The 13,939-nt window shown below is 51.1% G+C and overlaps 1 protein-coding gene across 1 annotated transcript in view; it reads right to left on the bottom strand.

The window, feature by feature from the left end:
- PLXNA2 (plexin A2) overlaps window positions 1-13,939 on the bottom strand; it is a 129,459-nt gene that overhangs the window by 5,661 nt on the left and 109,859 nt on the right. Inside the window, exons 22-27 of the mRNA XM_054293915.1 lie at window positions 12,423-12,691; window positions 8,438-8,504; window positions 7,740-7,886; window positions 6,740-6,899; window positions 6,167-6,270; window positions 1,896-1,995 (exon numbers count right to left, since the gene is read on the bottom strand). Of these exons, the coding sequence (XP_054149890.1) occupies window positions 1,896-1,995; window positions 6,167-6,270; window positions 6,740-6,899; window positions 7,740-7,886; window positions 8,438-8,504; window positions 12,423-12,691 (847 nt within the window). The remainder of the gene's footprint in view (window positions 1-1,895; window positions 1,996-6,166; window positions 6,271-6,739; window positions 6,900-7,739; window positions 7,887-8,437; window positions 8,505-12,422; window positions 12,692-13,939) is intronic.

Genomic DNA, 13,939 nt, shown 5'->3' with positions numbered 1-13,939 from the left:
GGGAAATGAAATGGAAAACCACCGCGGTTTTGTTTTGCACGCGTTCTCGTTCTGCGCCGTCAGAATTTGGTGTTTGGCAAAAATCTGTGGTGGTCTCCGTTCAACAAAAAACCTCAGAATTGAGGCTTTTTTTCCCTCCCATATATGGCCTTTCCTGCCCCATTCACATCCTTTCCTGATGTGAACTCCTCATACAGATCCACACAAAAATCCTCCCTGAGTCACAGCTCACACACACGACCCCGGTCACCGACTCCTGCAGAAGCAGAGCTCCAATTTCAGGATTTTGTAAATAATGAGAAGCTGCCCAGCACAGCCAGCACAAAGGGCAGGAGAAGCTGCTGAGCTTGTCCTTGAGGCTTTCAGGACAGCAGTGAGGACTCAAGCTGAGCATCAACAGCAGAGCCTGAGGCCAGTCCTGCCCCCTGTGCCACCCCTGGGCTGTCCCTGAAAAGGGAAAAGGGAGCTCAAAGGGCACCAGGGAACTTTCCCTGAATTGCTCAGAAACCATGGGGGCATGTGGCACATTTATTGATATATTTCCCTTCCCAAAGAATGTCCCTCCCTGCATCCCCAGCATCTCCAGGATGAGACACGAGGCTGAGGAGCCAAATGTGCCCTGCTGGATTTTTCCTCCTCAAAGAACATTTCTTTGTTCTCTGGGAATCTTGTGCATTTTCTCAAGTTTAGCCTTCAATTCACTGCTCCCCCTCCTCATCAGGAGTGCAGGGATCGATCGTAAATCAGCTGAGGGAAATACTCAAGTCATTACCAAAGTAGCTGGATTTTCATCCCTGATTAAGGCTTAGATAAATGAGTGCTCCAACTGATATAATTAAGGAGACAGACAGGGGGACAGCTCAGGAAGCATGCAGTAATTCTATTTTTAAACATATCTCTGTACTGATATATGACAGGGGAAGTAAATAAGTATCTAATTTAAATTCTGCCGGCACAATTAGAAATATTAATCTTAACATGAGCAATGATGGCTCGTATTGGTGCTTTGCAAAAGCTTTTCCAGCTGACAGAGATCAATGAGCACTGAGGGCTCAGGCTGTGAGACCCAGCCTTGGTTCTCCCATCACCTGCACTGTGGGATGTGTGGGTCTGGCAGGGAGAAATGCCTTTTCTCCAGGTTTTTACCTCAAGACTCCCCTGGTTTTGACTCCTCAGAACACTCACTCAAGCTAAAAACCAACATTATTTTGGGAGCTATAAACAAGAGGAGGAGATGGGTTTGTCAGGAGACTTTTGCTGGTAAAACACTCTGCGAAATGAACGATAATGAAAGATCAGCACTCGGGAGATTTTGCCACTGCTGCCTTTTATGGAAGTCTATTATTACAATTATTGTGGATTTAGTGTTCCAAGCGTGCACCTGGCACCTTGCAGGCTCATTTTCTCAGGCTGCAGCATCTTCAGGGACCCTCTGGAATGTGCTGAGCCCTTCTATTATGCAAATCAGGAATTCCCAGGTGTGCACATCCCTGCACTCTGCGCTAAGATTGCCCTTCCCCATTTGTGACCCATTAGCTCCGAGCTCAGGATCCTGCACTTGGGGACGAGCAGGGGGAGGATCAGATAAATCAGGTTTATCTGTGGTGCTGCTCAGGGGCTCAAAGATCCTCTCCTGCATCACCCATCCCCTCTGAGCCCCTGGACCTTCCCCAAACCCCACATTCCCCAAGGCTGCTCCTGTGCTTGGCATTTCCTTTTCCCCCCTCTCACCTTTCCTGCTCCTTTTGCTGTTCTCACAGCTGGAAAAGCCTTTGCAATCCAAACCCGCAGCCACGGATGTTTTTCTGTTTGGATTTACACTTGTTTTGGGTGGTTTTTTGCTGTTTTTTCCCCACCTACACCCCAGTGTGTGTCCCTCCCATCCCGTTTCTCACCGTATCTGCTGATGGAGGTGCGGGAGATGCTGGCAGAGGCAGGGATGTTGTAGGACGAGGTTTGCTTGGGCACCAGAGCCACCACGGAGCGGTCTGACACCTGGGGAGGCAAACAGGACCAGTCAGGGGGGTTCCCTGCCCACCCTGTGATCCCAGGCTGCTGATCCGGCAAATCCTGGCAAAGGCAAACCAGGACACGCTCCCTGAGCCCTGAGCTGGGCCAGGATACAGCAGGAGGCTGGAGGAAATGAGGGATAAATCAAAAGATGTGGTGAAGATGCTTTTGGTCGTTCTGATTTAAGGTTATGCCTTACCCAATAAAAATGAGAATCTCAAGAATTGTTGTGATCCAATTAAAGTAACAATGCAGAGGGAATAAAAGGGCTGTAATAACGTTATGGGCCATAAAACATTCCTATTAAACCATTTTTTATTTTAGCAATTTTTACGAACTTTAAAAGTTTGATTTACAGCGGAGCAAGTCATAAAGCCATCTTTCAGGGTATTTAATTGTTATCCCTTTACTGCTCCAGAGAAGGAATTAAACACTGGGAAGTCAAACTATAAATGAACATTAGCACTAACAAGGTTTTGTTACAGCAGATTTTAGTAGCCATGTTTAATTTTATCCTCCCTATAAATCTGGTAGTCACTGGAAGTTTTCTAACTTATTCCCCTTAATTAAGGAGCTGCAGGTTTCCAGGGAATGGGCCTGAGGAGCTTTTAATTTTGAACTTGTGACCTGTGGTGCAGCACAGTGAGGGAGCACAGAGTCACCACGCCTTGCCAGGGCCCAGCAGACACTTTTAGAGGCTCAGCACAAAAGAAATGCCTCCTTCTGCTGCAGGAATTGCTTTTTGGGGCTAAACTCTGCATTATCTGCCAGGAGTTTTGTGATGGATTCAGCACTGACCCCATGAATGGAGGTTTTTGCTCCCCCAGCAGCTCCAGGGCTCTGTACCCTCTCTGCAGCACCAAGGGGAGCTGCACACAACGACCTGTGCTGCCTCCAAGGCTTTGGGCCCCATCCAGATGAAAGGTTTCATGGAAATCCGAGTTCTTATTATTGCTGGTGATAGTGGAAATAATAGTTACTTGTGTTTCACGGCACAAAAGTGAGATTTTCCTAAGCAAAACACTCCAAACACCTCCATAATTTCCTTCGCTGCTCCCGCCTCACTTCATCCAATTTATTACGCCAGTGGAAGGAGTGATCAGTGCTGATATTATTTTCTCAGGCCGTTATTAGCTGCCACTTCAGCTCCATCTCACCAGGGAGAAACCCGAGGTGCTCCCGGGCCGGATCCATTTCCACCAGGGCTGTGCTTAACTGGGAGAGAGGCACTAAAAATTCCACACACACACGCACAGAAAGGGCCCTCTCAGTCAGTAAATCTGGGGTGGAATGGCTGCTGTCAGCTCAGCCCCAGCAGCTGCAGAGCAGCCTCAGGTGCAGCACGCGTTCGTTCGCTCCCACAGCACCCCTGGGATGCGCTCCGGGCTGCCTGGCTGCTCCACAACTTTATAAATATTCTGATTATTCTGCAAGCTGGAAACACGGGGCACAAAGCACCTTAAAGACAGGGAAAAGGAAGGCTGGGAGGGGGAGGAGGGAGCACAGGGCATGGAGCTGTGTCTGCAAGGGGCAGTGAGGGCGCGACAACGATTCCAGCTCCGCATCCGCACCACCTTCACCTCCTAAGACTCATTTTCCACCCAAACCTCCCCTTTCTCCTCCTAATTTTTCATTTAAAGCAGCTTCCTGGTCTCCTGGCCTCTCCAGACTGGCAGGGGCTGACAGGTATTCATGCTCTGCTGCCTCTGAGTTAACCCTGCGTGAGCCACTGTAAATCATCCCATATGAAATTCAGGGTTTCATTTTTCCCGAGTGAAACCACACGGGGCAGGACTCTCCCACGGAGTTTAATAGCCATGAAACCAAAAGGATACGACACAAATGTAATACAATTCCCTGCCATGTGTAACAGCTCTGGAGAATTTAACAAAGAATTACACTTATTTAAGCTACACATCTATTTTTATAAATGAGGAAATAAGCGGGAGGTGCACAGTTCTCTCTATAATTTCATAAAGTGGTTCAAAACTATTAGAAAGGTGAACAGTTCTCTTTAATTCCAATTTGGGTTTTGAATGTGAAGGCTTCCCATGAAAAATGCATTTGATCAGCTATTGTATTTTTGTGATTCTAATATAGAAAACAAAAGCAGCAAAATCCAGCATCCAGGTGTGGAGGGGAAACCCTTGGGATTAAATAAATAACCATCCTTGGGGCACAGTGAGGAGGAGGCGGAGGGTGCTTTGGAGCCCTGGAGCTGCAGGGAATGGATTTTGGGAATCAGGAGCAGGAATTGAGCACCAGGAGGGTCCTGCAGGTGCAGCACCTGTCCCAGGGACACACCTGGAACCTGGGCTGAGCATCCCCCAGCACCACCTGCAAACCCAGGGATCTCCCTGCCTTCAGAGCAGGATAAGGACAAAACAGGTCTGAATAAAAAATGGGCAGGGCTTTGCAAAGCAGCTTTCACTCCTTTCCTAGAAATCCAGAAATCATCTTCACTGCTCCTCTGGAAATCCACGTTTATTTTAATGGCTTGAACCACACCTGGCTCGTGTGTCACACTCCTGTTAAACGGTGAGAGCACGTGGAACCCCAGTGATTTTACACCCTCCTAAAGCTGGGTATCACCCAGGTACCTGATTTACTGTGCAGTCCTGAAACATCTGTATTTTTGATACCTAATAAAAACTTCTACTCCAACAGAAAAAAACCTCCAAACTGGTAAGAATAAAATAAAATTTAAAAAACCCCAAATATATATATATATATATATATATATATATATATATATATATATATATATATATATAAATATATATATATGTTGGTTTTTGGCAAAAGGCTCGCCTTGACAGGATTTCTGCTGCTGCAGTGAAAAGAATTTGGCTTCTCTTTAATGCCTGAGACAGCTCAGCTGGGCTGAGCAGAGCTGGGGCTCGTGTCCCTACCTGGCTGGATGTCTGGCTGCCAACTCCTCCTTTCTTCCAGAGCAAACCTGACACTCAAATGGCAGCGAGAGCTGCAGCATCCCGAGTGCTGCAAGGATTTTGTTTATTTTAAGAAGAAGCTTTTGGCTCAGATTTTCCCACAGGCTCTGGAACAAAAGTGCTCCCTCCCCCAGCATCCAGCACACATCAGACAAGCACAGCTTTCACTTGTGACTTCCTCACGATGACTTTTAAAGATCAAGGCATAATAAAGTCTTGCTGCTTCCCCGCATCTTGGTTAATCCCTTGCAACTGTCAGGTAAAACAGATTTTTAGGAACAATGGAATTAATCTGCGCAACTCCTCTGACATTTCACGGTAATCTGTGTTTAAATCCTGGGGGCTGCTTGGAAAAGTTGACCCTGGAGGTGCTTTTTAACATGCACGGTGCATATTGATGGCACTCTGCTGCCTGGCTCCCTGATTGCAGGGCTCCTGTCAATACTGGCTCCCATTCAAGTCCCCCAGCGTGAGTCAGGCTGATGGACTGGAGATGCTGGATAAACAGGGAGAGATGCCAGATTAAACACTAAACACTTCTGGGGAGGTGGTGATGGACAGGAGTAGGTTACAGTCCCAATTAATGCACTTATCCTGTGCTGCAGGCAGGCTGGGAGGGAAAGCCTTTGATTCCCTGCAGCCAAACCTTCCTCAGCCCCCTCCTTGCCTCTCTTCCCATCTTCTGCTTTGATTGCCTCTAACCAAACCTTCCCCAGCTCCCTCTTTTCCCATCTTTCCCACTGTGAGGAGCCCTTTCCAACAGACTCTGCCCTATCCAGAAGATAAAGATGACAAGAATTTCTTAGCCCTTCTCACCCTCCCTTTCTGAGCATTTCACTGCCTGGCTCCTCTTCCCTATGACTTTGTGTCCCTCCTGCTGCACTCCAGGCTGTCCCAGACCCCAGACAAAGCCCTGAGCCCCCCGTGCTGCCCTCCCCAGCCCCCTCATCCCCAGCTCAGCCCCTGCACTGCTCCCTCTGCCTCCCTCCCACGGCTGGCAGGTTCAATTCAGCCAATTTTCAACTCTGCTGCTTCCCTTGAGCTCCGTGTCAAGGCTGCTTCCCCCCCTAATGCTGAAGCACATGGAACCCTTCTGGTTTGTCACACAGACGTGCCCTCCCTGTCTGCCTGGGCACACAGACACTGGGATCAGGCTCCTGCTGCTCTTCTCCCTGCTGGGGCTGTCAGGGGGGCTGCTCCCTCACCTGGTAGTGCACCAGGGTGTTCAGGCGCTTCCAGTCGCCCTCGATCTTGGTGGTGATGTCCTCGTCCTGCAGCACCACGCGGGCAATGCGGCCCTGCCGCCACTCTGGGGAGGGGGAGAGCCACGGTCAGGGGGTGCCAGCCCCACAGGGATCAACCCCTGCCCCAGGGATCACCCCCAGGGATCACCCCAGGGATCACCCCAGGGATCACCTCCAGCCCCAGGGATCACCCCCAGGGATCACCCCAGGGATCACCCCAGGGATCACCTCCAGCCCCAGGGATCACCCCCAGCCCCTCTGATCACCCCAGGGATCACCCCCAGCCCCTCTGATCACCCCCAGGGATCACCTCCAGCTCCTCTGATCACCCCCAGGGATCACCCCAGGGATCACCTCCAGCCCCAGGGATCACCCCCAGGGATCACCCCAGGGATCACCTCCAGGATCACCCCAGGGATCACCTCCAGCCCCAGGGATCACCCCCAGCCCCTCTGATCACCCCAGGGATCACCTCCAGGATCACCCCCAGCCCCTCTGATCACCCCCAGCCCCTCTGGGCAGGGCAGCTCCTACCCAAGTCCATGTCCACAGCTCTGGGTCTCTGGGAGTAGGGCACGTTTTTGTACACAGCATCCAGGATCTTCTCCTTGACCTGGGTGATGGTGTCGCAGTTCAGCACCTTGACAGGGATCTCTGGGCTGTTCTCGTTGTCTGGGTTCACACAGTTCAGGATCTGCAGGAGGAGAACCACACCATGCTCTGGAGGAGAGATATCACAGCAGCCTCTTCCCATAAAACACCCCACAGCCCCCTAAATGCATCCCTGCTATTGCATCTGTGATATTTACACAATTATTGTTGAGAGAGGAGCTCTGGATGTCCATTTTCACTGGCTGCAGGAGAGCACTGCCCAGAGCACAGGGAGATAAAATTCCTGATAAAATTCCCTCACACTTGAAAGGAATAGTGGATTTGTCTTTACAAACAAGCTGTGGGTCTGCTGGTGGATCAAACCAGCAGAGCTAAAAGAAACAATGGGAAGGATTTCACTGACTGATAAATGGGAAAAGATATTTGGTTTTACAAATAAAATTTAGGTTTGCTCATAAATGAAATTAGACATTGAAAGATCACAGAAACAAAGGGGAAGAAAAACGCCTAAATTCCATAAAAATTAAAAATTAAAAGGGAGGGTTGTACATTAGAGGGGAATCTTCGGTATCAGGTGTTCTGAGAAGTCTGAACCTCTCAAGTACCTCAGAAATGGGGAAAGAGAGAAGGGAAATGGGGCCAGAAATTGGGATAAAGAGGAGGCTGCATCCTACAAAAATGTGAGAGATCCCAGGGGAATGCCCCATGGCCTCTCCCTTTATTAGAATAAAGCCAAAAGGGACTCCTCTGTCTCCTTTTTGGACATAAACCTCTGATGTTTGTGGATGAATTTTCCTAACACACCTGTGAACTGGGGCCACACCTGGCTGGGACATGGGTCCTCATTGCCCAGCATTACCCACAGCCCGGGCAGGGCCCTGATCCTGCCCCAGGGCCAGCCCAGCTCGGGTTTGTCACTCACCAGGGTCTTGTACTCGATCTGCTGCCGGATGAGCTTGTCCTCGCTCAGGGAGTAGCGCGCCTCCCCCGTGATGGCATCGATGGGGCCCTTCTCCATCTGCTGCTTGATGGCACAGTAGAGCATGAACAGGGGCTCCCCAGCACATTCCTGCACCACAGGAGGACACAGGGCTCACCGGGGGAAGCTGCCTCTGCTCCTGTGCCCCAGCCCCATTTGGATTCCCCCCACACAGGCTCAGCCCCACTGGCCCAGCCCTGAGCACACGTGCAGCCCAGCAGCTCCTGGAGAGCTCAGCCCGAGCTCCACTGCTCCATGGCTGTGTTGTCTTTGGCAGGGGAAATCCCTCCTGAACCTACATGGCTGTAAAAAAATGGAATTTGAGATCTCCATCTCACTGTTCACTCCCCTGGAGCAAATCCAGTGGTGCTTCCAAAGCCACAAATGAAGTTAAAACCATGGAAGCTGAGGCATGAAGATGTGAGAATTCCCCTCAAGTACACCAAGGAGGTGTAAAAACCTCCTTTAGTGGGAATTACTCCTGGAGACCCGAGGCTTGGGGAAGGCTGTGAGCATGGAGCAAATTTCCACTTTCCCTCCTTGCCATTCCATCTCTTGTAGCCTGATGGAAGAGTTTCACCCTGCTGGGGTGTTTGGAGGGTGAGACAGCAGAGCAGGGTCCCTGCTCCACCTCTCCTTACCTTGAGGAACCTGTGGAGCAGGAAGGCAAACCAGTTGGTCAGCATCTTCTCGGCCACAGACTCGGTCCTGGGGAGGCAGGAGGGCAAATATCACACATGGAACCCAAAAACTGCACCCAGGGCAGTGACAGCGCTGTCCCTGTTCCTGTCCTCTCCCTGTCCCCATCCCCGTCCCCGTCCCTGTCCCTATCCCTGTCCCTGTCCCCATCCCTGTCCCTGTGTCTTTCCCTGTCCCTGTCCCCATCCCCGTCCCTGTCCCTGTCCCTGTCCCCATCCCCGTCCCTGCAGCCCATCCCAGCCTGCCGGGGCTGGTGACAGCCAGCCTGGTGACACTCAGCCCCCCGCACGTGGCGCAAATTACAGCCTAGCTCAGTAAATCACTGGGATTTGCAGCAGCTCCCGGCAATCAGGGACAGCCGAGTGACAATGGCAGGGAAATTGCAGCTTTCTCCCCCGTCCCACCCAGTGTCCTCTCCCCGCATTGTGCCCGAGATTATCTCTAATTTAAATACAATGGCTTCTAATGGCAGCTTTCAACGCTGCCTCTGCAGGGCCCCGAGGGTTTGCTTAAAGCTCCACAGCCCCTTTTCCTGGAATGGGATAATGGGATAATGGGATAATGGGATGGGATGGGATAATGGGATGGGATGGGATGGGATGGGATGGGAAGGGATGGGATGGGATCCATGGGATGGGATGGCTCTGGTGGTCGTGAGGCATCTCAAATTTGAGCCCCAGCCCTGTACAGGGGAGAGTTGCTGTGACCACAGCCCTGGCTACTTGTGACCATGTCCCTGGCCAGCTGTGACCACGGCTTGGCCTGGCTCATCCTTCCCCTCATGGACACCAGGATCTGGTCCAAGTTCCAGCAAGCAAAGAGGGATGAATGCAATTCCCTTCCCTCTGGGGACTGATCCTTCTGCCCTCACCATGAACCAGGTCATCTCCTCCCTGACCTGGAGAGGGTCACATCGCACTCCAGCCCCTTTTTCCCTGTTCTTCCCCTTAAATGAGGGGTTGCCTCTTGCGCTGACTCCCCACAGCATTTTCCAAGTGCTTGGAATTACAAGCACACACCAAAGAAGCACAGGGCTTGATTCCAAAGCCAGGCAGATCAAAAAATAAACAGGAGCCAGAGATTTCAACAAACAAAAACTGACACCAGTCGGCCAATAGACCTGGAGTAACATCATCCATCATCTCCTAGGATGGCAACATCTGTCAGGAATTCGTGAAAATGTCTGCAGATCCCCGAAGAATTTAAGGCTGAATTGATTAACTGCCTAAAAATTCATCCTACAAATTGACACTCACATCGTTCTCCTGTTTGAAATATTTCAGGCACCCAATTAAAGAGAAGAAGCACCAGCACCCTTTTGAACAGCCCTAGAAAATGGAGAGGCAGTGACACAAGCCACAGACGAGGTGAAAAACTCAGAAAATAACACATTCAGGGCTTCGGGGGGAATATTAATTTAATAAACTACTTTGTTAATAGAATATTAAATGAAGAACTAGCGAGTCTCCCAATTAGCCCTGCCCTGTGAAGCTGCTGTGTCCTGTCCCTGTGGGCTGCTCATGACACCAGCTCTGAAAAAGCACTGAAATGTGGAGGGACAGAGAAGGTGGGGAATATTGACGGGGAGAATGGGATGGGATCCATGGGATGGGATCCATGGGATGGGATGGGATGGGATGGGATTTATAGGATGGGATGGGATTTATAGGATGGGATGGGATGGGAGGGGATGGAGATGGAGATGGAGATGGAGATGGAGATGGAGATGGGGATGGAGATGGAGATGGGATATTTGCAGTGCCTCAGTCCTGAGGACAGCCAGCAATGGAGTCAGTGTTGGGTTCATGCCCTGTGCTGGTGGAAAGGGGCAGCTCTCTCCCTCCTTGGTGCTGGGAATTCCTGCATGGAGCATCCCTGCCCTCCTCTGCCTTGCAAATGGGAAACTGCCTCACAGCCCAGGGCCTGGCCTTTCTCCTATACACAGAGGGCTCTGCTGAGCCCCAAATCTGCTGAGACCCCAAATCTGCTGGGCTCCCAAATCTGCTGCCAGGTTTTGAGCTGCCCCCACCAGCACCGCTCTGTGCCACTACCAGGCTCTGGATGCTGTTAAAAATCTGCTGCAAAAATAAAAAATAAACTCCTGGAGATTGCCAGGGCAGAAGAGAATCCCTAGACTTGGAGACAACCCTCCTCATGCTGACCACAGAAGGATCCAGAGATGATTTTCCGAAGGAGCCTGACAAGAGCTCCCAGCCTTGGCTGCTCCGGCAAGAAAACAAACCTAAACAAAACGAGCTGGGAGAACCTAAAAAATAAATATGTGTTTTATTAATTCTCCCTGCTCTATGTAGGTCTCCAAACTGCTGTTGCCAGCAAGCAGAGCAGCTGTTTGATTTAACGTCAACTTTCTTGCTGTCTCCCGCGAGGGGCAGTCGTGGAAGAAAGAGAGAGGGGAAAGCCAGGAAGAAAAGAGGGAAAGAACTGAGTGTCAGTTATCAACTGCTGCCACCAGAGAGCTCAAAACATTCTGAAAAATAGTGTTTCACTTCATGGCTGATCACTCCTTATTAAGTCAGAGCAAGGAGCTCCAGGCTGGGCTGGGCACAGGGTTGGGACAGGTCTGCAGGCCAAGGTTTAACAGGACCTGGAGCATCAGGACAAAGAATGAAGCTTTTAAACTAAAGGGGAGTAGATTCAGACTGGATATAAAGCAGGAATTTTTATAAGAGTGGTGAAACACTGGCCCGGATTGGTGGAATCCTGGTGGAAGATGCCCAATCCTGTGATTCCTGTGCAATGGGTAAATCCTGGTGCAGGACAGACAGCCCAAAGGACAGACAGCCCAAAGGACAGACAGCCCCCGGCCCCGACTCCTTGCTGGCTGTGCAGGGAGGAGGGGGCACAGCTCTTATCACCATCCCTGTGTTTTTTGGAGCGCCAGGAAAAGTCATTATTGATGGCTGAGGCAGAAGACGCCTTCCCAGTGACTCGTCAAACCACGGGGGAAATTAAGGCGGCTTCCTTTGCCAAGATGAGTTATTGCCTCCGCAAACACAGCCAGATTTAAAGCAATTTCCTGTCAAGTATATTCATTGTGGCTGCAGGGACCCCTGAAATTTTCCTGGAGCTGTGAAATCCTCCCCTCTCTCCAGTGTGATGTCAGCAGAGCCCCAGCACAGCCCGGGGGCAGCACTGGCCAAGGCCAGGCTCTGCAGGACCCCCAAGGACAGGGAGAACAGGGGCAGCCTTTTCCTTGTGCCCACTGTTATGCCCCACATTAATGCACATTTTCCCCCCATTTTCTTGCTGGCTCATCCCAGCTCTGCCATGGGTGAGTTGCTCAATCCGTGCTGAGCTCCTGGCCCAGCTGTGGCACATAAATCTGGCACAAAAATGCCAAGAAGAACCAGAGGATCTGGTCTGAGACCCTGTCCAGCCACCTGTGAACTCCCAGAGCAGGGCCAAGCCCCCGTCCTGGACACAGGTGAGGGAATGGATGGAGAGCAGCAGCTCCCTTCCAACACCCTGTGGATCCCTCAGATCACAGAATCCTGGAATTATTCCGGTTGGAAAAAACTCCTGAGATCATCAAACCCAACCTGTGTCCAATCCCCACCTTGTCAACAAGACCAGCCCCTCCAGAGCCCTCAGATCACAGAATCCTGGAATTATCTATGTCAGAAAAGACCCCTGAGATCATCAAACCCAACCTATGTCCAATTCCCACATTGTCAACAAGACCAGCCCCTCCAGAGCCTTCCGATCACAGAATCCTGGAATTATTTAGGTCAGAAAAGACCCCTGAGATCATCAAACCCAACCTGCGTCCAATCCCCACCTGCAGCCCCTCCAGACACTGCAGCACCTCCCTGGGCAGCCCCTCCCAGCCCTTTCCATGACTGAACTCCCCATGAAATCCCCACCAGACACCTGCAGGACCCCTCCCCTGCCCGTGCCCCGCCTCACCTGCGCAGGAGCAGCTTGGGGTGGTTCTTGTTCTCCAGGTTCTTCTCGATGAGGTCGGAGAGCAGCTGCTTGAGCACGTCGGTGGCGTACTCCAGCTTGCCCTGCAGCCCCGTCATGATCAGCGAGGCCACGTTGCCGCGGTCGCGCATGGAGAAGCTGCGCTGCAGCTCCAGCGTGCGGATGAAGGTCAGCAGGAACACCTTGTTGTTGATCAGCTGGGCAAAGAGCTTCAGGGCCTTCTCCACGCTCTGCTGCCCGTTCCCCTGCACCTGCAGGAGGAGATGGTGGCCATCAGATGCAATGTGAGGGGACAAGGGACAGCGGGGCAGCGCTGCCAGCATTGGGAGAACCACAAAATCAGGGGATGGTTTGGGTGGGAAGGGACATTGGGACCCTGTCCAGCCACCTGTGGGAAGGGACATTAAAAATCTGCTCATCCCACCCACCCTGTCCCAGGCTGCTCCAACCTGGCCTTGGACAATTCCAGGGATCCAGGGGCAGCCACAGCTTCTCTGTGCCAGGACTTTCTCACTCTCACAGGGAATAATTTCTTCCCAAGATCCCATCTAACCCTGCCCTCTGGCAGTCTGAATCCATGCTCCCTTGTCCTGTCCCTGCAGTTCCTGATGAACAGCCCCAACTCCAGCTCTCCTGTCACCCCTTCAGAACCTGGAAGGTGCTGGGAGGTCTCCACACAACTTTCTCTTCTCCAGACTGAACATTTCCAACTCTCCCAACCTGTTCCAGCCTCCTGAGGAACTTCCTGGCCTACTCTGGAGATGCTCCTGCAGTTCCACTCCCTTCTCACACTGAGGGCATCAGGATGGTTTAACCCTGGCTGTACCCTCAGGATCTCAGCATCCCTGGATGTGGTTTCTGGTGCATTTTGAGCAAATCTCCCCCTCCACAGCTGCCCTGAGCCCTGGCTGGGAGCTGCACTCTGTGCCCACCATAAAGCAGCAGCCTGGAACCTAATGCCCCCAAAAATGACACCCAGTTCTGCTTGTTCTGCACAAAAAGTGACACCCTTCTAAGTAAATTAAATACTAATTTAGACTATTGCTTTATTATGGGCCAAGTGTAAAAAATTAATTGAGGCTTTCAGCCAGTTGCGGATTGAAGTAATTCATTACAAGTGAAAATGATGAACTGCACGAAGCAACTCTTCACCAAACATCTTGGAGAGTTATCTATTGGTTTTACTAACGTTACATAATTAAGCAACTGTGTAATTGGCAACACATTTATCACTTCTGCAATTCTGTTTTTCACGAGTAAAAAAACAAAAAGCAAATTCATATTTGTTTGCTGGAGTGCCAGCTTCTCTGGCAACTCCAACAGCAAACATAATGCATGGAGCTGGAGAACTCGGAGCAGGAACGGGCTGGGAGAGGCTGCTCCTGTTTTAGCAACACCACAGCAACTGCTGGGTGCTGGTGGCTGAGGAAAGAAACCCAAATTAATGCTTTAGTGGTGGGGAAAGCCTGCCTGGTTAAAGGAATCCAGCCCTAAAGAAA

This window comes from Melozone crissalis, unplaced genomic scaffold (assembly GCF_028551555.1).
Source record: "Melozone crissalis strain CALT ecotype California unplaced genomic scaffold, PUWL_Pcris_2 ptg000198l_1, whole genome shotgun sequence".
Lineage (NCBI taxonomy): Eukaryota > Metazoa > Chordata > Aves > Passeriformes > Passerellidae > Melozone > Melozone crissalis.
Note: the sequence above shows the minus strand (reverse complement) of the source record. Positions and strands in the feature narration are given on the sequence as shown.